The sequence below is a fragment of the Bos indicus x Bos taurus genome, chromosome 4 (genome assembly GCF_003369695.1).
Source record: "Bos indicus x Bos taurus breed Angus x Brahman F1 hybrid chromosome 4, Bos_hybrid_MaternalHap_v2.0, whole genome shotgun sequence".
NCBI classification, from domain to species: domain Eukaryota; kingdom Metazoa; phylum Chordata; class Mammalia; order Artiodactyla; family Bovidae; genus Bos; species Bos indicus x Bos taurus.
In genome coordinates, this window is record NC_040079.1 from 18,556,869 (window position 1) to 18,583,514 (window position 26,646).

The 26,646-nt window shown below is 40.5% G+C and overlaps 1 protein-coding gene across 2 annotated transcripts in view; it reads left to right on the forward strand.

Moving 5' to 3' along the window:
* DGKI (diacylglycerol kinase iota) overlaps nucleotides 1–26,646 on the forward strand; it is a 517,513-nt gene that overhangs the window by 334,577 nt on the left and 156,290 nt on the right. For both annotated transcript variants that reach the window (XM_027538894.1, XM_027538896.1), the window contains 2 exons: nucleotides 5,356–5,555; nucleotides 10,280–10,342. In XM_027538894.1, coding sequence (XP_027394695.1) covers nucleotides 5,356–5,555; nucleotides 10,280–10,342 — 263 coding nt within the window. The remainder of the gene's footprint in view (nucleotides 1–5,355; nucleotides 5,556–10,279; nucleotides 10,343–26,646) is intronic.

Genomic DNA, 26,646 nt, shown 5'->3' on the forward strand with positions numbered 1-26,646 from the left:
CTCTCCCTGTCAGTGGGGAGAAGGAAATGTTGGAGGACTTGCCTTCTTTCTCTTCTAGTCTCCCAACCCAGAGTTGTCCATCCTGTCATCTGGCAGCAGGTGGAATAAGGATGTGAGTAGTAACAAGGAGGATAAGATTTGAAGAGAGATGAAGAATGGTATTCTGGGGAGGAGCATATTGTGGAAAGACAGAAGATCTCGTGCTATTCCTGTGGCCTTAAAGTTGTTAGTGACTGTAGGACAGTAAATGGCAACAGATGTACTTAGCTTTGTTTTCCTCCAAATTCATATACTACTGAAAAGGCAATATTTGACATTTTCACAACAATATAATACATGTTAGGTTGAACAGACAATTGAATATCTGTCATTAATATACCAATAGATTTTTTATTGGTGGATTCAAAAATCCTGGACATGATTATGGTTGTTAGAGCCTGTGCCTTATAGGATGTGAAGCCTACACCCATCTGAATGATGAAAAATACCTATTTCTAACAAGTCTTTTAAAAATTACCTTTAGTCTAGCTTCTTCCAAAAATAAATTACTATGGTTGTGCTAACACTAATAGAGCTGTCTTTATTCTGAGAAGCTAATTACTATAATTCCTCTTGTGCCTGTGCAGCGATCCTGGATTGATTCTGAAATGCCAGTGGAATTGCCACTGACAGCTATTTACCTCTGTTTGTTGCACTTGCTATCGATCTACCATTGAGTCTGAGAATATGGTTTAAACATGCTCTATGGTACTGTGGGAGCCTTCTGATACCAAGGGGTTGGAAAGTATTTAAGTAGTTTCAAGTCCTGTCAGACCCAAGGAGTAACTTACTTACTTGGCTGCTTCTGCATTTTTATTTGTCATTGAAAAGTGAAAGTGAAAGTCGCTCAGTTGTGTCCGACTCTGTGCGACCCCATGGACTGTAGCCATCCAGGCTTCTCTGTCTATGGAATTCTCCAGGCAGGAATACTAGAGTGGGTAGCTGTTTTCTTCTCCAGGGGATCTGCCCGATCCAGGGATTGAACTGGGGTCTCCTGCATTGCAGGCAGATTCTTTACCAGCTGAGCTACCAGAGAGGCCCTTTATTTGTCATTAGGTCTAGTCAAGACTGAGGAAAAAGGAAGAAACTGGTATTTCTCCCACTGAATGAAGGGATACAGCTTTGTCAGATACATATTGGACTGCGAATTACTTGAAGACAAGGGAAATATATTGGGAAAGTCCTGGAGATGCTAATAGTGCGTCAAATCCATAGATTAACTTAAATGGGTCATTTAAGTACAATCAGAGAAACTTTCAGCTGAGTAACAGGATTGGGTAATAGGCTAGAAAGAATTTTAGTAAATTCTTACTTCATTCTCCTCTGCCTCCTTGTTCTACTAATTGAATAAAATTGTATGTAAGGGTTACAATTGAATGCTTTTTAACATCAAACGTGTTCAATAATGATAAGTTCTTTTCAGTTTTTGTTCTATTTTCTTTCCCTCCTTTCTGTTCCTTTGTGTTTCTTTTATCTTTGCATTTATACATAAACAGGTTTCTATTGTTCAGATTAATATGAGTGCAAAAATAGCTCAAAGCACAAAATAAATCCAAATACCTGGGAACCAAATTAGTGGAAGTTGACTTCACAAGTCTCAGTTAACAAGTTTTTATTCCTCATTCATAAGATAGAGGTGAGAAGTATGGAAACAAGCTGATAATATGTAGATTTCCCTTTTTGAGTGAATCTTTTAGATTTTGAGCTACAGTTAGTATTAACTCCTTTTAAAGATTTGTTGCAGATCAGATCAGATCAGTCGCTCAGTCGTGTCCGACTCTTTGCGACCCCATGAATCGCAGCATGCCAGGCCTCCCTGTCCATCACCAACTCCCAGAGTTCACTGAGACTCACGTCCATTGAGTCAGTGATGCCATCATTATAAATGGATACTCAAATGCATTATAATAGAACCTTAAAGGACAAAAATGGTATGGACCTAACAGAAGCAGAAGATATTAAGAAGAGATGGCAAGAATACACAGAAGAACTGTACAAAAAAGATCTTCACGACCCAGATAATCATGATGGTGTGATCACTGACCTAGAGCCAGACATCCTGGAATGTGAAGTCAAGTGGGCCTTAGAAAGCATCACTACGAACAAAGCTAGTGGAGGTGATAGAATTCCAGTTGAACTATTCCAAATCCTGAAAGATGATGCTTTGAAAGTGCTGCATGCAATATGCCAGCAAATTTGGAAAACTCAGCAGTGGCCACAGGACTGGAAAAGGTCAGTTTTCATTCCAATCCCAAAGAAAGGCAATGCCAAAGAATGCTCAAACTACCACACAATTGTACTCATCTCACATGCTAGTAAAGTAATACTCAACATTCTCCAAGCCAGGCTTCAGCAATATGTGAACCGTGAACTTCCTGATATTCAAGCTGGTTTTAGAAAAGGCAGAGGAACCAGAGATCAAATTGCCAACATCCGCTGGATCGTGGAAAAAGCAAGAGAGTTCCAGAAAAACATCTATTTCTGCTTTATTGACTATGCCAAAGCCTTTGACTGTGTGGATCACAATAAATAAACTGTGGGAAATTCTGAAAGAGATGGGAATACCAGACCACCTGATCTGCTTCTTGAGAAATTTGTATGCAGGTCAGGAAGCAACAGTTAGAACTGGACATCGAACAACAGACTGGTTCCAAATAGGAAAAGGAGTACATCAAGGCTGTATATTGTTACCCTGCTTATTTAACTTATATGCAGAGTACATCATGAGAAACCCTGGACTGGAAGAAACACAAGCTGGAATCAAGATTGCAGGGAGAAATATCAATAACCTCAGATATGCAGATAACACCACCCTTATGGCAGAAAGTGAAGAGGAACTAAAAAGCCTCTTGATGAAAGTGAAAGTGGAGAGTGAAAAAGTTGGCTTAAAGCTCGACATTCAGAAAATGAAGATCATGGCATCCAGTCCCATCACTTCATGGGGAACAGATGGGGAAACAGTGGAAACAGTGTCAGACTGTATTTATTTGGGCTCCAAAATCACTGCAGATGGGGACTGCAGCCATGAAATTAAAAGACGCTTACTCCTTGGAAGGAAAGTTATGACCAACCTAGATAGCATATTCAAAAGCAGAGACATTACTTTGCCAACAAAGGTTCATCTAGTCAAGGCTATGGTTTTTCCTGTGGTCATGTATGGATGTGAGAGTTGGACTGTGAAGAAGGCTGAGCACCGAAGAATTGATGCTTTTGAACTGTGGTGTTGGGGAAGACTCTTGAGAGTCCCTTGGACTGCAAGAAGATCCAACCAGTCCATTCTGAAGGAGATCAGCCCTGGGATTTCTTTGGAAGGAATGATGCTAAAGCTGAAACTCCAATACTTTGGCCACCTCATGCAGAGTTGACTCATTGGAAAAGACTCTGATGCTGGGAGGGATTGGGGGCAAGAGGAGAAAGGGACGACAGAGGATGAGATGGATGGATGGCATCACTGACTCGATGGAGGTGAGTCTGGGTGAACTCCAGGAGTTGGTGATGGACAGGGAGGCCTGGCGTGCTGCGATTCATGGGGTCACAAAGAGTCGGACACGACTGAGCGACTGATGTGATCTGATTGAACAACTGTTAGTAGTATCTACTATAGTTAAATATACATCTAAACTTACAGCATAGCAATTCTACTCATTGTATGTATGTATCCACCAAGAAATACAAGAAAGTTTGCCTCAATAATAGCCCCAAACTTGAAACAGCCAAATGTTTACCAGAAGAAGAGTAGATAAATATACTTTTCTGCTGCTAAGTCGCTTCAGTCGTGTCCGACTCTGTGCAACCCCATAGACCGCAGCCCGCCAGGCTCCGCCTTCCCTGGGATTCTCCAGACAAGAACACTGGAGTGGGTTGCCATTTCCTTCTCCAATGCATAAAAGTGAAAGGTGAAAGTGAAGTCGCTCAGTCTTGTCCGACTCTTAGCGACTCCATGGACTGCAGCCTACCAGGCTCCTCCATCCATGGGACTCTCCAAGCAAGAGTACTGGAGTGGGGTGCCATTGCCTTCTCCGATACTTTTCTATTACTCAGAAATAATGATAAGCAAAAGATGTCAGACATGAGACTATATGTTGGATGATTTATATGAACTTCAAGTTCAAACACATTGAATCTATGGTAATAGAAATCAGTTAGTGGGAGGTGAGAGGAGTATAAATAGATCGGAGATTGGACAGAAGCACTGGGAAACCTTCTGGTTGCTGTAAATTGCCTAAAACTTAATCTGGATGGAGATTCACATATGTGTATAAAAATGTTCATCAAACTGTATAAGACAGTTTGGGCACTCTCTATGTATGCTGTAACCAAACATATTATTTGATTTTAGTTCATCCTTGTAAGGGTGAGTGATACTAAAGTAATTTTTTTTTTTTTTTTTTTTACTAAGGCAGAGAAGTTATGCTAATTCATTGCAGAATTTTAATGTTGGATTGACTTTTCATTTTGTGGCTACTGTAGTGAACCAAGCTCTTATTGTGCTTGATTTTGATCCTCAAAGCTGCTTTACTTTTCAGAATGTTTTCAACTGAGGATTATTATTTTGCATTTCATTGATCTTATACAGATTAGGAGTAGTTTGAGGAGGTTTTAGGTAAGAAGGAAAAGCTTGCCTGAAGTTTGAAAATTTTTCTAAGGATGGGTAGCATATTTTAATATAATGCATATTTAATATATAACTATAATAATTATATATAAATATATTTATATATTAGCGATAATATAGTGGCTGTCTTAAACTATGTATTTTGTCTTTTTTAATATTCTTTCTGTTTTGCACACATTAGTTATTTAATGGAAGTAGATAACAAAAAGAGCTTTTGTATTAACCTAACATGATTAAGGCTGAAAATACATAAAAGCAAAAAGTGGCTGTCAATGAGGATTTGTGATCAAGCTTTCAAAAGTTTAAACATTTTAGCTTATTTGTATTCATGATTTACCCAAGGTTTCCCATTTTACTCACAACTAACAGCTTTCACTAAGTGTTTTTCAAAGACCTTTAGATTATATGCAGTGGACTTGGGGTTTCTGGGTTTCCTGAGTAGCAATTCTTTTTTTTTTTAAGATTTTTTTAATGTGGATCATATTTAAAGTCTTTTTTGAATTTGTTACAATGTAGCTTCTGTTTTTTATGTTTGGGTTTTTTGACTGTGAGGCATGTGGAATCTTAACTCCCCGACCAGGGATTGAACCCGCACACCCTACATTGAAAGGCAAAGTCTTAACCACTGGACCACCAGGGTAGTCCCTCCTGAGTAACTCAGGCACTAAGCTCTTGCTTCCTTTTGCCTCTTGTCTTTACAGGCTGCCCTGCAAGTCGGAGGCCATGGAGAAAGGCTGCACCAGTGTCGGGAGGTCATGCTGCTAACTTACAAATCCATCCCCATGCAAGTGGATGGGGAGCCCTGCAGGTTGGCCCCGGCTATGATTCGGATCTCACTGAGGAATCAGGCCAACATGGTGCAGAAGAGCAAGAGGAGAACGTCCATGCCTTTACTCAATGAGTGAGTCTGCCCTCGCCCACCTTTGTGAACACGGAGACCGTGGCAAGCAGGGCACTGAGCATGTGCATGGCCGGAGGCCTCCCTGTGCTGAGAGAGGAGAATAGTCCAGGGACCTCAGCTGTCCCTTGGCCTCTTGCACATATTTCTTCTTCATGTTTACTATACGGTGACCACACGCTTCTTTCAGGAGTAATTGTTGTATGTTAGATTGATGATGCTTTTTCACCGACCACCCCCTTGAGTATATATTGACTGGGACCAGCAGAAAATCATTGAGTGGTTCAGGGTCATAAAACCTGTCTGGTTAAACGTGTTTGCTTTCATTTTAAGAAGGCACTGTTGGCCTCCTCTTCTTGACCCTGGTCACTTGGAGATTGTTGGTTTCTCCAGGGCAGAAGGTTGGCAGAACTGGGTTTTGGCTCACCTCTCCCCATATTGCATCTCCTTCTGCTTGTTAGTGGACTGTCCCTTTCCCAATGCTCCCAGTTTGGAGTGCATATTCTCTGATGCTTCGACTCAGTTTTTCCATTGCTGGAGAGCATCCTGTTATCTAATAGATGAGACCTGACCCATGACTCAATGCCTGAACAAAATGTAGCCCTCCTGGACCCTTTCCTTTCTTGGGTGCTTTGATAAACTGATTTGGAAAAGGTGATAATGACTGGCTATGTTGAGTGCATATTCATTTTATAGAGTCCCTTTATCTAATTTTTTTTTCAATTGTATTTCCATTTATTAGCAATAAAAACATAGAAACCAAAATTAAAAACAATACCATTTACAATCACTCAAAAACCAAAATACATACATATAAATTTAACAACACATGTACAGTATTTGTATACTGAAAACCACAAAGCTCTGGTAAAAGGAAACCAAAAAAAATCTTAAGTAAATGAAGATATATAATCATTTTAATAATTTGGAAAACTCAAGGCAGTTAGGATGTTGATGATCACCAGATTAAGTTATTGATTTAATGCAAAGTTACCAAAATTCCCGTAATATATTTACAATGATTTATTTATAATTAAACAGATATTCGTAAACTTATAGATTCTTTGGGATTTGTAAGCTTTATTTTTATTTTATTTTTTTATAAATTTTATTTTTAAACTTTACAATATTGTATTAGTTTTGCCAAATATCGAAATGAATCTGCCACAGGTATATCTAATTTTTGATTGAAAAATGTCTATTTGGGGTTAGAGAAAGGGATGAAGAAACATGGGGATTTGGGGCATCGTTTTGTGCCTCTTCTATATATCATGCCCCTGTGTCTGACCTGACTTAAGGTAAGGCCATTTCTGGTTTGAATTTTGGCCATTCTTGTGTCACAGTGAGGTACCCTCGGAGGTGCTCCTCCTGTTTGTGGCCCGTGATGCATGGTTATGTATTTGTACTGAATGGCTGGCTTCCTCTAGTGCCTGCGAAGCAAGGGCATGCTTTGCCAAGGGCTTTACTGAGTCAATGTGACAACTATAGAAGTGCGTAGAATGAACCCATGACACAGGGGTCATGACTCTCTGCCAAAGCTTCGCCCCTGTTCTGAAAAGGCAGATGTTGAAGAGTAGCATTCAACGGGGCTCATAAAGCGTTTTCCTCTGTAGCCTCTGCTTCTAAGCTTGAGGGGTCTTCTCTCCTCTGCACCCTCTTATTCGAGAATCACTCTGTGCTTGCCCAGCATTTTTCCTAGATCCTTATCCACAGGGCTGGTGTAGTTGCCTTTTTCATTTTGTTTACATTTTGCAGCTAGAGAAACTCTAGGGTCATTTCGGCTGCTTTTTCTATCCTCCACCTTTCCCTGATATTAGGTTGGATATACACTTCATGAGTTTCAGGCAAGGTGTCAGCAGTAGTATACAGCTGGCCATACTCTCTCTTAAAAATGTTCAGAGTTAAGCTGTGAACTATCGGTTTGAGAGAATATCTGAACTACAAAGTGGTAAGTCCTCTCTGAGATAGTCCAGGTTGTTTTGGGTCACTTGTAGGTCACTTGTTAGCAGGGCTAAAATTTCTTAGTATCTACAGGCAAACAGCTCTCATTTTCATGCCTGGTGTTTCTACCGTTAATAGCCTTATCCGACATGTAATTATTTTGGGGTGTTTAGTTTCAAACAATTTTTGCCCTTGAGAAAAAAAAAGTTGTTTTTGTTCAGAAACTGTATTAAGAATTTATTGGGGCTTTCTTCACGTATTAAAATCAAAAGTAAAGAGTTGGGTTTTTTGGTACATGTGGTACATATGATGTGACTTCACAGATTAAGCTGCGAGGGTGTTCAAGAAGCGATTTCATCTCAAAAATGCAGTTACTTGCCACCAGGGGGCAGTGGTGCCTCCATCTAGGCAGCCTCAGACTCAAAGATAGACTTGGGTGAAATGGCAGTAATAATATTCTGTCCATTTCTTAAAAGGACATATATATATAATCTTAAAGATTAGCAAAGATCTTGATTCCAACTTATTAAAATTATCCTTCACCACTGCATTTTTAGAAAATCTGTCACCCACTACTCTTATTCACCCCCTGTGATTAGACCGCTTCTTTCTGTTTGGAAATCCAGCTTTTTCCACTAAATTTCCAAGTGGCGTTTCCAGTGTAAGGGAAGCCTGGCCACTGATACCTCCTTAGGTGTTTTCTTCCACGTTCTGAGTCTGTCAAGCTTTTCATTCTTTAGGCCACCGCTGTGCAAAGTTCACCTTTGCAGTCCAGACAGAGAGCAGTAGGGCCTGTCTTGAACGTATTTCTGCTCTCCTGTTGCTCTTCTTGAGTTTGTCCCTTCCTTCCTTTTCATCTGTTCGCTTTGGCTCGAGTTCACACTCCCATCGACACATCACCTTCCCTGAGAATCCTTTTCCTTCTGCTTCTGGCCATTCAATACACCACTCGGCGTTCCTACAGCGCTCTTGTTATTTCTGTCACACCGTTTATCAAAACTAGTGTCCTTACTGGTTGACCTGTCTCCTCTGCTCTGGGGGGAGACCCTGGGGTTTTCCTCGCAGGGTCCCCAGTGCCTGTCTGTGTGCGGAGTCTTAATGTTACATGTTGAACAAGGGACTCCCACATGCACCAGATCTATAATGTCCCATCTGTTGCATTTCTCAGAAACCGATTCCAAAATAACATAAATCTAAAACTTTGTGAGTATAAAAATAATATAGAAAATCTCTTGATCGTATTTTATGGTAGCAAGTGGAAGATATATGCTTAAGAATTTCAAGATCTGGTACACATGGATGGCTGGAGAAAATCCCATGAGAAACAGCTAAATGGTTTTCATGATGCCCCTCGATCGTTACTTCTGCAAAAAAAAAAAAATTTCTAAAAAAGTATTTCTTGGCTTGTGATCCCATTTGCTATTACCATATACAAACTAAAAGACTAGCTTGGCCCATTAGGTTCACTATCCCCTCCTCTGCCCACCCCATTGATACGGAGCAAATGCCTTTATATGTCATTTATGGCTTATGAATCTACTTCAGATTTGATGCTAATAAATACCATCCACCCCAAAAGTAATTGAGCAGGTTTGTCTAGGTTCATATTCATGTATTAGTGACATGATAGCCAGATAAATCTGATCTTGCTATTTGAAAGGCACTCTTGAAGGAGATCAGAAGTTCTACATGAACTCAGGTCCTTAGGAAGATCTTAGCCTGAGTTCTCTAGCAATTAAGACAGCATTGAGAAGGGTGACTGCATACTCCAAGGGAAAGGTTTTCAGTTGGCAGACTCTGAATTGGGCAACTGGGTTCCACCATTCTGGGCTGCTGAGTACTATTGGTGATAACTGATAGCCCTTTGAGGATAATAAGGAGTTAATTCGTGGGAGGCTTCATATAAGAATTTACATACCCAGCAGAAATGAGGGACTAGGGTTATAGGGAAAAGATGGATTGGGGAAGTGTTATACTGAAACCATTCAAATGGTCTGAGAAAGTAAGAGTTGTTACTAATAACATAAAAGTAACAGGAAATGTGGGGTTTCATTTCTTCAGTTCCACATTTTATCTTTTGTGGTAGCCATAGAAGACCCTCTCTTTTATTTTTTTTAAAGGAGGGGTAGAGAACAGAGAGAAGTCTATGGTTTCACTCCGCTGCCAAGAGTATCAGTGGAATTACAGCATCGTTGTGATGAAATTAGGCTTTCTTGGTATGACCGTAAAGTTTTTGTTGGGTGGCTCTGTTCAAGATGGTTTTTCTTTTGACATGAACATTTCAACAAAGCCCTGGATTCATGAGGACTATTTGTTAAACGATTCAGTTTACCTTGATTCTGCTGGAAGATGAGTCGACTGGGCCAGCCTACCACCTGTGTGTGTGTGTGTGTGTGTGTGTGTGTGTGTGTGTGTGTGTGTCTGTGCACACGCACAGATGGATGCCCTGTGAGACCTAGAGCCAGAGAGGACCGTGGTGCCCGCAGCCCCGCGCAGCACCGCGCTCCTGCAGCAGCTGCAGGCGCCCTGCCTCGCGCCCCAGTCTGCGGCTTGCCTGAGCCCCGGCCCTGCCATGTGTCCCGTTGGCTTCGTCGCTATCACTGGCTTTTTGGATTCTTTCTGTGGCTGGCTTGGTTTTCCTTTTCTTTTCATTCACTGTTTGGTGACGCGCTCATTTAAGTTCTGTTTAAATTTTGTGTGTCTCTCTTTCTCTCTCCCGGCTTGTTCCCTGTCTGTCCACGCTGTTTTGCTGACTGTCTTCGCTGCTCATTCCCTGCTGCCTCTAGTATCCATCAGGTGCAAGCTGCGGACCTGCGGAGAGTGTCTGCCCCCCCAGGCTCCTTCACCATGTGAGTACAAAACCGTTCTGTTTTTACATTGTGTCTCTCAGCCTCATCTCCTCCTCAGGGCCAGAGGACCTGCTTCCTCGTCCTTCACAGGTCTGCTTCTCAGACAAAGAACCGCCTTGCTGTGATTGTCCACGTTAGCCCTTCTTTGATTTGAGACGCAGCTGTGAAGTTCTCTGTGTTTTATTCATCTCAGTCTTCTATGAGTTCACAGTTTAAGTTTTTTGATTAGATACTTCAGGGTCCACAGTTGCATGGGGTTGTATGAAATTCCATACCAAGCTTTGGTTTCTATGGAAAGTAAACCCATTAGGCCATTCCATCATCTATGGCTCTGACCTTGAAGCAGCACCCGCTACTCTTGATTCTGTGGGTGGACCCCTGAAATTATTGATATGTGTGGAGCTTTGAGTGTACGTACGTGCAAAGAAGCACCCGCTACCCTTGATTCTGTGGATGGTCCCCTGAAATTATTGATATGTGCGGAACTTTCAGTGTATGTACGTGCATCTGTGCATTTTTCCGGGTTGAGCATCCGTAGTGGGAATAAATGATCAGTGACCCAAAGTTGTTAGTGATTGGCAAAATGCATTGTATGCATAGTAGTTTGTACTTAGCACACTTTATGCTTTTTTTTTTTTTTTCTGGTGAAGAACAGAAAGAAATTATTTTTTTTAGCACTTCAGGACTTTTTTATGCTGTTTCTTCTTTCTTGCCCTTGCTTCTTTTCTCCATCTTACATATACTTAATATAATATTATGTTTCAGGTGCTGTTAAAGGTGCTTTACATATGTCAACTAACTTACTCCCCAACACCCCTATGCTATAAGTGGTATTATTGCCTCCATGTTATATATGAGGGATCTGATGAACAGAGAAGTTAAGTAACTTCAGGAAGGTCACACAGCTAATAAGTGGTAGACTAGGATTCATACTTCTGCAGGCTGTTTTCAAAATTCATGTTCTTAACAATTTATAATCTGCTGTTTTTTATCTATCAGTATCCTTTGTATTTCTCAGAGCTCAGTTGAATAACTGCCTTTGCTAAGAACTATACCTTGAGTATTTCTGGTAGAACTAGTTATGTCCTTATTGGAATTCACTATTATAATGTTGTACTTATTATAGTTCTCAAGGTATAATTGATTAGTACTAATTATATTAGCTCTGTATCTGTGTGTATCCCACACTACACTTAGGCCACTTGAAATCATTTGCAGTATCTTCCTATGACTTTTGTATTCCCAGGCCTGATCACAGACCTTAACACAAAGTATTCTGAAATTAGAAAGAATTGTTTGTTGGTTGGTGGAATGAATGAAAGAATGCATGCCTAAATAGAACCATGCCAATATCTAACATCCAGGGATGTGCCAATGCGATTCCTAAAGTTCAGTTATTATATAATTTTACTTTCAACTCTAATCTTGTGGAAACATGCTTATTTATTCATTTATTGCAAAATGTTTTTTTTTTTTAACTTTATAATATTGTATTGGTTTTGCCATATATCATCATGAATCTGCCACAGGTATACATGTGTTCCGCATCCTGAACCCTCCTCCCTCCTCCCTCCCCCTACCATCCATCTGGGTCATCCCAGTGCACCAGCCCCGAGCATCCAGTATCGTGCATCGAACCTGGACTGGCGACTCGTTTCATATATGATATTATACATGTTTCAATGCCAGTCTCCCAAATCATCCCCCCCCTCCCTCTCCCACAGAGTCCAAAAGACTGTTGTATACATCATTGTCTCTTTTGCTGTCTCGTATATATGGAATTTAGAAATATGGTAACAATAACCCTGTATATAAGACAAAAAGTTTTTCTAAAAGTGTTATTTTGTACTCGCTCTGTGTCCGTTGCTGTTTTCTGCCTGGTATTTAGGGTTGAGCACAAGAACCCTATACTTTCATGGAACTCAGTATTGACTGGTCAGACAACAAGAAAATAGCATTTACTTTCTAATTTGGCAGCTGTTACTGGGGTATATTTTTCTACATAAGTCCTGTTCAGTAAATTTGAGTCCAGAATGGCTCTCAGTGTTCATTATTTTCAGCACCTTTGTTAATAGAGTTCAAACAATTGAGAATATCAACAGCAGACACGCAGGTGATATTTGTCATATTTCTATTGCCATTTAAGCTTTGGTTGTGTTCGTTTTCATCATATAATTTAAATGAGGCTCTTTGTTCCTTTCTTTTCTTTTTCCAGGCATGTATGCTATAGGAAGGTGAACTGTCCTGTTAGTTTTCATAGATTATAACAGGACCCCAGATATGACCACTTAAAACTTGACTATTGATCTAAAGTATTTTATACTTATATATGCTATGTTAATTAGTGCATATTATAGATTTTATATCTGTATAACTGATGACTTATATAATAAGTATTTATTAGAGTATTATCCTAAAAATTCGATAACTAAACACTGTCCAATAGAGCAAGGAAAGTGGAGAAAAAATCCAAGCACAATAATAAGCATTGTCTTTATATATTGGGCTGGCCAAAAAGTTAGTTCGGGTTTTTCTCTAAGATTGTATGGAAAAACCCAAACTCACTTTTTGGCTAAGCCAATATTATGGCAGAGGTAAATTTAGCTTAGATCCACTCCCGTGCTGCCATTGGCAGCAGTGTTTGAGAATCACATTAACCTTGCCTGGGTCCTCACGAAAGTCAGGATTCCAGTTTAGGGAGCTAAACTTTTTTTTTTTCTTTTTTTACTGTTTGTATCAGCTATTCTCTGCTCAGAACAACTCTTTTTTACAGAAGATCTTTCCTTTGGGAGAAACCTCTTTATGCTGTTTCTAAAGCAAATGTTACTTTCATAAAGCAACTTGAATTATCTTTTCTATTTAGCTTTCCTATGACTTTTTTTTTAATTAGGGAGGAAGTCATGGTTTTGACAACATAATGCATAAATGATTAGGAATTGCGGCATACTATTAATATGTGCTTACAGGGGAAATTTCAGCTTTACACAAAGGAGAACCTTGAAATTTTTGTTTTGACCATATATGAGGGTAAACTGAACTGAACTGGTGAGGGTAAAGCATCTTCCTGCCAATTCAGGAGACACAGGAGACTCAGGTTCAATCCTTGGGTCAGGAATATCCCCTGGGTGGGGGGAAAGGGCAACCCACTCCAGTATTCTTGCCCAGAAAATCCCATGGACAGAGGAGCCCAGTGAGCTACATCCATGGAGTTGCAAAGAGTCAGACATGGCTGAGTGACAACAACAGCAACAAATCAAAGGTATTTAGTGCCTTCATCCAATAGAACAAAATAAAGTAAATGAATTATTTCACTACAAGTTTTATGTTCTGTACCTTTTTTTTTTTTTTACATCAGAGAAAAGCTATAATTCCCAGAGTTGGCTTCAGTTCAGTCGCTCAGTCATGTCCAACTCTTTACAACCCCATGGACTGCAGCACGCCAGGATTCCCTGTCCATCACCAACTCCTGGAGCTTGCTCAAACTCATGTCCATTGAGTCAGTGATGCCATCCAACCATCTCATCCTCTGTCATCCCCTTCTCCTCGTGCCTTCAATCTTTCCCAGCATCAGGGTCTTTTCTAATGAGTCAGTTCTTGGCATCAGGTGACCAAAGTATTGGAGCTTCAGCTTCAACATCAGTGTCTCCGATGAATAACAGGGACTGATTTCCTTTAGGGTTGACTGGTTTGATCTCTTTGCAGTCCAGGGGACTCTCAAAACAGTCCAAGGGACAGTTCAAAAGCATCAATTCTTTAGCACTCAACTTTCCTTACGATCCAACTCTCACATCCATACATGACTACTGGAAAAACCATAGCTTTACTGGACAGACCTTTGTTGGCAAAATAATGTCTTTGCTTTTTAATATACTGTCTCGGTTGGTCATAGCTTTTCTTCCAAGGAGCAAGCATCTTTTAATTTCATGGCTGCAGTCACTATCTGCAGTGATTTTAGAGCCGGAGAAAATAAAGTCTGTCACTGTTTCCATTGTTTTCCTGTTTTCCATAAAGTGATGGGGCCAGATGCCATGTTCTTCATTTTTTGAATGTTGAGTTTTAAGCCAGCTTTTTCACTCTTCTCTTTCACCTTCATCAAGAGGCTCTTTAGTTCCTCTTCACTTTCTGCCATGAGGATGGTGTCATCTGCATATCTGAGGTTATTGATATTTCCCCTGGCAGTCTTTATTCTACCTTGTGCTTCATCCGGCCCAGCATTTCACATGATGTACCCTGCATATAAGTTAAATAAGCAGGGTGACAATATACAGCCTTGATGTACTCCTTTCCCATTTTGGAACCAGTCCATTGTTCTATGTCCTATTCTAACTATTGCTTCTTGACCTGCATACAGATTTCTCAGGCCAGTCAAGTGGTTTGGTATTCCCATCTCTTGAAGAATTTTCCTCAGTTTGTTGTGATCCATACAGTCAAAGGCTTTGGCATGGTCAATAAAGCAGAAGTAGATCTTTTTTTTTTTTTTCCTGGAATTCTCTTGCTTTTTCTATGATCCAGTGGATGTTGGCAATCTGATCTCTGGTTCCTCTGCCTTTTCTAAATCTAGCTTGAACATCTAGAAGTTCTTGGTTCATGTACTGTTGAAGCCTAGGTTGGAGAACTTTGAGCATTATTTTGCTAGTGTGTAAGATGAGTGCAATTCTGTGGTTGTTTGAGCATTCTTTGGCTTTGGAATGAAATGGTATTGGAATGAAATACCTTTCTTTGGTATTGGCATGAAAACTGACCTTTGCCAGTCCTGTGGCCACTGCTGAGTTTTTCTAATTTGCTGGCATATTGAGTGCAGCACTTTCACAGCAGCATCTTTTAGGATTTGAAATAGTTCAACTGGAATTCCATCACCTCCACTAGCTTTGTTCATAGTGATGCTTCCTAAGGCCCTCTTGACTTCACATTCCAGGATGTCTGGCTCTAGGTGAGTGATCGCACCATTATGGTTATCTGTGTTATGAAGATCTTTTTTGTATAGTTCTTCTGTGTATTCTTGCTATCTCTTCTTAATATAGCATACCTTGTAACCTGGCCATTCTTACTTTTTTTCTTTTTTATAAAGATATAATTGACAGCTAGCATTATATTAGCTTCAAGTGTACCACATAATTATTCAGTGTTTGTTTATATTGTGAAATGATCATCACAGTAAGTCTAGTTAATATTGAGTTGGCCAAAAAGTTCATCCAACTTTTTCCATATGAAACCCAGTATCTATCATCATATATAGTTACAATAGTTTTTTCTTATGATGAGAGCTTTTAAGATCTCTTAGCAACTTTAAAATAGACAATGCAATGCTATTAATTCTAGTCACCATGTAGTCACCATATTACATCCCTAGGATTTATTTATTTTATAATGGATGCTTGTACCTTTTGACTCCCTTCACCGCATTCACCCTTGCCTCCCCAGTGCTCCTCAAAGAATTATTAGAGCAGTCCCTCGATTAATAAATTCATTATAATTAATGCCTTTACAGTAGAATCCCTGTTGAAGACTACATACACGCACTGTCTCATAAATCCTGAATATTAATGTTATGTGGTCATGCCCCAAAAGCCCCCAAAAGTGTGTAACTGTAAAATGAGTCTTTCTGGAACTCTTTCACTTTTAGAAGTTCTTTTCATTAAGTTCTGTTTCTCTCCTGCTCTTCCTTTACCAAAATGAAATAATGTGAACTGGTTACATCTAAAGTATTCATTTTCTATCTTTTAAAAATATTATTCAGTGTCTACTTTAGATGCCAGATACTCTGTGGGAATCTGGAGAAAAGAGATTAGAAAGCTAAGGTTACTGCCCTGGAGAAATGGATGCACTGTAGGAATAGACCTAGTGTTAACACAATTATGACACAATGTGAGAAGCGTCCAAATAGAGATTCTGGTTGTAATTCATGTGAATAACCTTTTATTGAGTATTTATTATATTTGTTTTTATACTTTAAAATTAATATAGGGTCAAATTGACTTTTTTTGATATATAGTTCCCACTTTTAAGACATGTATCGATCCATTTAGCCAGCATCAAAATCAGGCTATAGAAGGGTTCTGTCATTCCAAAAAGCTGCCTTGTAATCTATTTCCTTTATAATGACACCCTCTAATCCCTGCGTCTCTCATCTCAGCCTCTGGCAACTGCTGATTGTTATAGTTTTGTGTTTTGAAAAAGTGAAAGTGTTAGTTGCATCAGTCATGCCTGACTCTTTGCAACCCCATGGACTGTAGCCCACACTAGGCTTCTCTGTCTATGGAATTCTCTATGCAAGAATACTGGAGTGGGTTGCCGTTTCCTTCTCCAGGGAATCTTCCTGACCCAGGGATTGAACCTGTGTCTCCTGCATTGCAGGCAGATTCTTTACCGTCTGAGCCACCAAAATGGGCAGCCCCAGTTCTGTGTTCTAGAGAATGCCGTATACATGGAATCACACAATATGCAACCTTTATAACTGGTTCCTTTGCGTAAACATAACATCTTTGATATTTATCAGAGTTGTTGCATATAATAATAATTTGTTCCTTTTTGTTGCTAAATAGTATTCCCTGCATGGATGTTTCCATTTATTTACCCAATAACCCAAAAAGACATCTGGGTTATTTCCAGTTTTGGGTTTTTCTGAATAGAGCTGCATTAACATTGATTAACAAGTTTTGTAAAAACTAAGTTTTCATTTTTCCAGGTTAAACACCTGGGAGGGAGTCCAGGGTCATCTGGTAACTTTATGAGAAATCAACACACTGTTTTCCATTGTGGTTGTACCATTCTGCATTTCCACCAACTGTGTATGAGAGTTCCTATTGTCACCCATCTCTTTCAGCACTGAATAATGTCAATATTTTAAAATTTTAATCATTTAATACCAGTGTCTTTACATATGACTACTTGCCAGCTTTTATATATTCTACAGTGAATCATCCTCTCAAGTCTTTTGCACATTTCTTAAACTGGGCTGTTTGTTTTCTTCCTGTTGAGTAAGATGGTCCAGTATTTTGGATCCAAGCCTTTGTTAGATATGTGTTTTGCTTAATCATTTCTTCGTTTTAGAAAGCAGTGGAATCAGCTTTCAGACCACAACTTCTGACTCATCTTTGAGCGTTAGTTGTGTTTTCAGAGCCTTTGCAGTGCTGTTCCTGTTTGTCTGGCGCGTGCCCCACCGAGTTGCAGGGTGGAATCTGAGTGGAGGTCTGCTCTGTAGCTTTAGTTCCCAAAGTCTGTGGAACTGTGCTTAGGGCCAGAGTCACACATTTGCAGTTGAGGGATGAACCCAAGTTCATGAACGTCCCTGTGGAGTTGCTTCCCCGAGCTCCTGCCTCTCTGTCTCTCTCTCTCATTGCCCTCCACACTGTCCCATTTCTTGGGGCTCCCTTCTGCCGCCTCCAGGACCAGGGAAGGAAAGGACGGGAAGAGAAAGAGAAGCATGGTCGTTTATCCCACCCTCTTGGGACCACAGCTCCTCTTATCAGAGAGGAAGATTCCCTTTCCTCAAATTTTTTTTTTTTTTAAAGTATAGTCTAGTTACAATGTTTGTGTTAATTTCTACTGGAGAGCAAAGTGATGCGATTATCCATATGTACATTCTTTTTCATATTCATTTCCATTATGGTTTATCCCAGGATGTTGAATATAGTTCCCTGTGCTCTCCAGTAGTACCCTGTTGTTTACCTTCCTCTCTTGATAGTTTTAAGTACCTAAGACCTTTGTCATTGCTGCCGCCAGCACAGCAAGATTGCCTGAGTGCTGAATTGTGAGAAGATGGAGCAGGAATAAAAGAGGAAGATGTTCCCCAGTTTCTCTACTCATTCATAGTCCCTTTCCTATCCTCACATCAGCTCAAGGGCTCTCCTAGAGCTTTCTCTGCCTTTGCCTGTTGTCCATTTTAGGCTTTGTACTGCCTGGACTCCAGACTAGGATTGATTAGAGGTCAAAGAACTCACCATTAGTTGGATGGTATTTTAAATTCTGGTCTTCTCCCCGTCATTTATTTTTCGAGTTCTTAAATACCTGTTTTATGCATTCTGTCCAGGTTTTATGGCTGTATTCATTGCGGGAAAAGAATGGTGGGTGTTTACCTTCCTCACCCAGAATCAGAACTTCTCTGCTGGTTTTTTGTTTTTTTTTTTTTTTTGGCTGCTTTGAGTCTTAATCACTGCACAAGAGAGGGGATCATCTCTGTGTTTTGCAGGATCCTTTGTTTCTGGGTGCAGGCTCTCTAGTTGTGGCACTCGAGCTTCAGTAGTTGCAATACGTGGACTTAGTTACACCATGACATGTGGGATCTTAGTTCCCTGACCAGGGATTGAACCCGCATGCCCTGAATCCCAAGGCAGACTCCCAATCACTGGACCACTGGGAAAGTCCATCTGCTGTCTTTTAAAGCAGAGAGTTTTCACACTGTATCCTCTTTTTACCTGATTCAGTAACTCAGAGGGTACCATAGCTAAGCTCTGCAGAGAAACCAATGTGTTTTGAACTGCAACCAACCAATGTTAATTGTAATAGGCAATCTTGCACAACAGTCAAAATTTAAACATAAACAAGATGTTTCCCAATGCTAAACTGCATGGATTTACTTGTTATCTTGGGGAAGGCAGAGTTAGACACAGGTCCTTGAGAAAAGTGTGAATTGTTACCTTTGACCACAACCTGACTATGACTCTGCATTCTAAACTTGCTTCCAATTAAGTGATGGCTTCTTGGTAAAGGATGAAAGCAAATTGACTTTTGTTTTAGGAAGAAAGGGAGTTTTACTAAGAGAAAGAGAAATATTTTTGATGTGTCTATTTTTTTCTTTTGAGTTGAGTTTAATAATTTATTTATTGAGAAATAACCAAGAGAGAACCAAGAATCTTTCATCTTCATGACTGGAAAAATATAAATTGGTCACAGGTGGTTTAATATTTGCATGCCTCTGGCCAAGAAAGTAAACTAGAAAATTCTTTGAAATGCTTTCTAAAAATTTGGTCATTTTGTCTCCAACTAGTCACATCAAACCTTTTGTTTCAGCATTTTATTGAATTGTGTAATATGCTATGAAAGGCCTATTTATTTTGTTTATTCAGTACTGGCCCTTTAATTAGAAAATAAGATTCAGTATGTTTTTTCCAAAACCCTTTCTCTTTTCCTTTCTTCTTTCAGTAAACTTCACTCTTCCACACCCTGGACTCTCTCAGGGAGTAGGAAGAGCCTCGTCAACATAGAAATTTACAGGCATGCCTTTGGAAACTATGGGGTTTACCTCTAAAGTAGCCAGGAAGACCCACCAGACATGGTTTGCCTTGGAATGAATTAAGCTTAGTGGTGAACACACCAACTTCATGGAACCTCAGGATGGATAGCACCCCTGGGCCTGTTAAACCTTCAGAAGAGGGCTTCATGCCTGGGGCAGGAATCTGCCCATATTTTAGTCCATGAATAATTATTTTTGGGGTCATAATCTCTGGACCCAAAAACCAACTGTGGTGGTACTAAAAGGGCTTAGGTAAGCATCACTACGAACAAAGCTAGTGGAGGTGATGAAATTCCAGTTGAGCTATTTCAAATCCTGGAAGATGATGCTGTGAAAGTGCTGCACGCAATATGCCAGCAAATTTGGAAAACTCAGCAGTGGCCACAGGACTGGAAAAGGTCAGTTTTCATTCCAATCCCAAAGAAAGGCAATGCCAAAGAATGCTCAAACTACCGCACAATTGCACTCATCTCACATGCTAGTAAAGTAATGCTCAAAATTCTCCAAGCCAGGCTTCAGCAATATGTGAACCGTGAACTTCCTGATGTTCAAGCTGGTTTTAGAAAAGGAAGAGGAACCAGAGATCAAATTGCCCACATCCGCTGGATCATGGAAAAAGCAAGAGAGTTCCAGAAAAACATCTATTTCTGCTTTATTGACTATGCCAAAGCCTTTGACTGTGTGGATCACAATAAACTATGGAAAATTCTGAAAGAGATGGGAATACCAGACCACCTGACCTGCCTCTTGAGAAATTTGTATGCAGGTCAGGAAGCAACAGTTAGAACTGGACATCGAACAACAGACTGGTTCCAAATAGGAAAAGGTGTATGTCAAGGCTGTATATTGTCACCCTGCTTATTTAACTTATATGCAGAGTACATCATGAGAAACCCTGGACTGGAAGAAATACAAGCTGGAATCAAGATTGCCGGGAGAAATATCAATCACCTCAGATATGCAGATGACACCACCCTTATGGCAGAAAGTGAAGAGGAACTAAAAAGCCTCTTGATGAAAGTGAAAGTGGAGAGTGAAAAAGTTGGCTTAAAGCTCGACATTCAGAAAATGAAGATCATGGCATCCGGTCCCATCACTTCATGGGGAACAGATGGGGAAACAGTGGAAACAGTGTCAGACTGTATTTATTTGGGCTCCAAAATCACTGCAGATGGTGACTGCAGCCATGAAATTAAAAGACGCTTACTCCTTGGAAGGAAAGTTATGACCAACCTAGATAGCATATTCAAAAGCAGAGACATTACTTTGCCAACAAAGGTACGTCTAGTCAAGGCTATGTTTTTTCCTGTGGTCATGTATGGATGTGAGAGTTGGACTGTGAAGAAGGCTGAGCGCCGAAGAATTGATGCTTTTGAACTGTGGTGTTGGAGAAGACTCTTGAGAGTCCCTTGGACTGCAAGGAGATCCAACCAGTCCATTCTGAAGGAGATCAGCCCTGGGATTTCTTTAGAAGGACTGATGCTAAAGCTGAAACTCCAGTACTTTGGCCACCTCATGCGAAGAGTTGACTCATTGGAAAAGACTCTGATGCTGGGAAGGATTGGGGGCAAGAGGAGAAAGGGACAACAGAGGATGAGATGGCTGGATGGCATCACTGACTCAATGGACGTGAGTCTCAGTGAACTCTGGGAGTTGGTGATGGACAGGGAGGCCTGGCATGCTGCGATTCATGGGGTCGCAAAGAGTCGGACACGACTGAGCGACTGAACTGAACTGAACTGATGCACAAAATTGTGAATGTATTTGTTGTTAAAGCTTGTGTTATTATTGTAGCCATGTGTGATTATCTCTGAGTAGGAGGTTTATATATCATTTTTTAAATTGACTTTTATTTTTGACTGATTTCAATGAGCACACATCTGTAAAGGGGAAAAAAATAGCTATTTAAAAAATGTCTCTGGTTTAAAAGGCAACAGAGGTAATTCCCTGCAGTTCAGTGGTTAGGACTCAGTGCTCTCACTGCCAGGGCCTCGGGTTCCACCCTTGATCAGGGGAACTAAGATCTATATGCCCTGTGGCATGGCCAAAAAAGAAAGGCAGTAGCGGATTCTGGTTCTGAGTAAGGTGGGTAAGCACACACTCCAACCCCCCTCCCCCAGTGAATGCAGCTGTAAAACGAAAAGGAAAAAAATGAAATTTAAATGAACAGGAGAGAATTGTTGAATCTGCTGATTGAGCAAGATTTCTTTCAGTTCTACTTCAGAATCAAATGGCAAAGCATAATAGGCTATTTGCAAAATAGAAATGGACTCACAGACATAGGGGCCAAACTTATGGTTATCAAGGGGGAAAAGAGGGATGGAACGAAATTGGGAGATTGGGATTGACATATATACACTGCTATGTATAAAGCAGATAACTAATGAGGGCCTACTGAATTGCACAGGGAACTCTACTCAGTGCTCTGTGGCCACCTAAACGGGAAGGAAATCTAAGAAAGAGGGGATGTGTGTATACATACAGCTGATTCACTTTGCTCAACAACAGAAACTAACAAAGCCTTCTAAAGCAACGGTATTCCATAAAAGAAAGAGTTAGCTTCAGGCTTTCTGGAAGATGAAGCTGTTTGCGCTCTGATCCTCTGAGCAGAGGAAACTGCTGGGCTTCACTGGTCTTTTCTGCTCCCTCCTTTCTCTCGCTTCCACCCCCACATCTTCTGAATTCTAGTGATTTCACTCCCCACTGTCCACAGTTCCTAGACCTTCAGTTATGTCAAACTATCACGCTTTCCTTTCTTCCTCTTGCACCGTTCTCTGCTGGTTCCATAAGACCCATACACCAGAGGAAAGGAGAACTCCGTGGAATTCATCTTATTGCAGTTTCCACACTTGAATCCAGGCTGCACCTCAGCTCACTGGTTTCTTTCCCCTCTGTGCTTTGCGAGTTTCCACAACAGCTCTTCACCCCACCTGCACTTCTGTTCTCACCCAGGTAGCAGGGGCAGGGGCCTTTAGTGGCTTAAAGACCACAGGGTGGCGGGAGCTGACCCAGGTCTCTAACTGCAGGGTCTTCCTCATTCTGCAGACCCCAAGCCCCAGAAAGACAGCCTCTGTTTTGAGTGAATATGTGAGCCCTGCTTTTCTCCTTGTGACATTGACCCGATTGTAGCCTATAGTAACCTTTTTGCATTTCAGTTTCTCAGATATTAAAAAGAAATGCAGTTGGTCTCTGAAATTCTTATCAGCTCTGAAGTTCTGTCATGTGAAAGTTCAGGGCATGACCCTAGACTCTATGAAGATCTGCCCCAAAGGGATCTAAGACATGAAGTAGGTGAGATGTGCCCTGGGATGGGGACAGGGTCATTCTTTATCCTTAGTACCGATCAGGGGGCCAGGCTGTGTACACTTTCAACTTGCTCTCAGCAAGAACCTGGGTGGATTTTTTCATTTAGCCAGAGAGATAATATGGGCCTGATATTTGTGATCAAATCTAACATCCTAATAACTCTATGTGATAATGATTGCTATCATTCCCACCCCATAGATGAGAAGACTGAGAATAAGAAATGTTGGGAAACTTGCCCAAGATCAGGTGCTATAAGTCATAAAAGGTAACATCCAGGGCTGCTTGAGGGTGATGTTTAAGGCACTGAATTGTGCTGTTGATATAACTTCTGGTCATTTTCTTGTGTGTGTGCATTTTTATATATGTAACTTCTGAGTTTTAATCAAATCATACTATATAAACTCCCCCTTTTAAGAAAACCTCAGAGATAACACGTTAGAATTCAATTTTGAGTGTTTCAAATGTGTGAATCTCTAGGATTGCAGATTTGAAGTTTGTGTTATTATACGAAAAATGTCAGAATGACAAACCCCAGTTAAAAATAAATTCTCGCACAGCTAAAGAAGGTGGAGAGTCTTTTCAGCTTGTTTGTAATGGTGTTGAGTCTGCAAAAGAGACTTGTAGGGGCGGGTCCTGCCTGTGGGGACGGATGGTGCCTATGTTCTCTCGGCAAAGGTGATCGTGGCTCCAGCATCTGCTGTAATTACGTAAAGGGGTATTAGGACTCCCTCAACATTTAAAGTTATATCTCATTGCTTTTAAAATTTACAGATGAATTATTCATGGCTGCGTAGGTGTAGAAACAGTCTTGCAAGTCAGCACTTCTTGTGTAATAAAAGGTCACTTCAAAAGAAGAAAAACAGCAACAACAAAAAAAGTGAAGCTGATACTTAACTCACTTAACTCAGGTGTTTGTACAAGGGGCAGGGCATGGGGCCCAGTGAGCTTCAAGATAAAGAGGAAGGTTTTCAGTCGTGTCTGACTCTTTGCGACCCCTTGGACTGTAGCCCGCCAGGCTCCTCTGTCCATGGAATTTTCCAGGCAAGGATATTGGAGCCGGTTCCATTCCCTACCCCAGGGGATCTTCCCAACCCAGGGATGGAATTGGTGTCTCCTGCCTTGTCAGATGAACTCTTTACCGCTGAGCCACCTGGGAAGCCCTCATGAAGGTTTGGGTATAGTCTGTTGGGGAGGAAAATTCATGAGTGTGTTTGTTTAATCAAAGTAAATTTTAGAAAATTAAAAATGAAAAAGCCTGAGATTAGAGGTAACATTAGTCCAATAAACACAACATGACTTTTTAAAGATTATTCCACATACTCTGACTTTGAGGAAAAGAAGCAGAAATTAAGGTCTGATCATCCCAACAGTGACATTAAGCCAGGAGAAATTTCCAAGTCACGCTGGAATTTCGGAAAGTGAATAATTAGACTTCTCTCATTCTTCTATTATGTATTGTTTTATCAGCCATAATTTTAGGATTAAAACAAAGTGTGTTATTTTTCCTAGTGCATCTTTTCGATAGGCATCTGTATTACTTTGCTAGGGCTGCCATAACAGAGTGCCCAGATACACAGGCTTAAACAGAAATTTATTTCCTTGTTGACCTGGAAGCTGGAAGTCTGACATCCAGATGCTGGAAAGACTACTTGCTTCTGAGGCCTCTCTTTGGCTTAGAGATAGCCATCTTCTCCCTGGATCTTCACACTGTTTTTCCTCCCTGTCTGCCCATCTCCTAATCTCTTCTTCTTATAAGGACACGAGTCAGATTGAATTAGGTTTCACTCATATGACCTCTGGAGAAGGCAATGGCACCCCATTCCAGTACTCTTGCCTGGAAAACCCCATGGACGGAGGAGCCTGGTAGGCTGCAGTCCATGGGGTCACTAGGTAGGACAGGACTGAGCAACTTCACTTTCACTTTTCACTTTCATGCATTGGAGAAGGAAATGGCAACCCACTCCAGTGTTCTTGCCTGGAGAATCCCAGGGGCGGGGGAGCCTGGTGGGCTGCCGTCTATGGGATCGCGCAGAGTCGGACACGACTGAAGTGACTTAGCAGCAGCAGCAGCAGCAGCAGATGACCTCATTTTAACTCAGTTCATCTTTAAAGACTTTATCTTCAAATACAGTCACTTTTTTCAGTAGTAGGGTTAGGACTTCAATGTGTGATTTTGGGGGTACACAATCTAGCCCATAACACTGTACTAGAAAAATTTGAATAAATTTTAGGATTTTTCTTCTGTCACCAACTACATGAAGGCTGAACTTTGTGTATTTTACATATATTGATCATTTAATTCTTTAAATTTTTTTTAATTAAACTGTCTAAGAGGCTAAAGGACATTGCTCTTTTATTTGTAGCATATTCTAAGTATTAATTAACTGTGATTTTTCCAGGCAAGAGTATTAGAGTGGGTTGCCATTCCCTTCTCCAAGGGATCTTCCTGACCCAGGGATCAAACCTGGGTATGAGAACCTGGGTATGCGGCATTGCAGGCAGTTTCTTTACCATCTAAGCCACCAAGGAAGCTTCTCATTTGATAAGGTCAGTTACCTCTCTAGGCCAAAATTTATTTTTTGTAAATTAAAATGGCTTACAATATGAACTAAGATTCCTACAAGCCATGAAGCACCCTCCCCTCAAAAAAGGTTTTTAAAGAGCTTCTGGTATATTTTCTAAAAGAGGAGAAACACCCATTGAAATTTAGCACACCCATGATTTCTCCCAACATCCCCAGCATTTGGGGCTTTCTAGATGGCACAGTATCTGCCTGCAATGTGGGAGACCTGGCTTCGATCCCTGGGTTGGGAAGATCCCCTGGAGAAGGGAAAGGCTACCCACTCCAGTATTCTGGCCTGGAGAATTCCATGGACTGCATAGTCCATGGAGTTTTTCAAAGAGTCAGACACGACTGAGTGACTTTCACTTTCAGATGTCACAGTGGTAAAGAATTTTGCTGCCAATGCAGAAGATGCAGGTTCAGGAAAGATCCCCTGGAGAAGTTGAAATAGCAACCCACTCCAGCGTTCTTGCCTGGAAAATCCCATGGACAGAGGAGCTTGGTGGTCTACAGTCCATAGGGTTGCAAAGAATCCGACATGACTGAGCACAGCACAATATGAACTTTAAATTTTTGCTCAGATCTGAATTCCTAAGTCATTATTATAATAAAAATAAAGTTAAATACTGTTAGAAAATAGTTATATCTTTAGATATACCAACACAACTGTGAAGTTAGTCATAAAATTGCTGCATTCAGAGAAAAAAAAAAAGAAACATCTCAGTTTTTACTCCAGTACTGCAGTGATAACTATATTATATTCTGCCATGGAGTATGAAGAACATATCAGTTACAAAGAAATCTGGACATTTGTTTTGAGTGTTGCAGGAGGGTATTTATTTCAGGTTGCTTTGCTGAGGTGGTAATGAAATGCAATGTGCATTTCATTTGTGAGAGTTTCAATTGAATTATACAAATGCAATTGAGTTTTTCTCATCTGTCATAATACCCTGAAATGCTTATATGAAATGAAAAAAGAGTATAGTTTAAAAGACATGAAAAGAAAATACTTCTTGATGCTAGATTTAATTAATCCCTAGAACTTTTGTGTCACACATTTTGTGTCAGAAAATGGAATTCTAAAGAGAATTCAGCATGTTCCAAAATTTTCAGCTAAGATATTTGATTAAAACGAATGTGGAGTTAGAATTACGAATGAAACAAAAAGGCCAAAACTTTTCAGCTTTATATTACAGAAAGCTA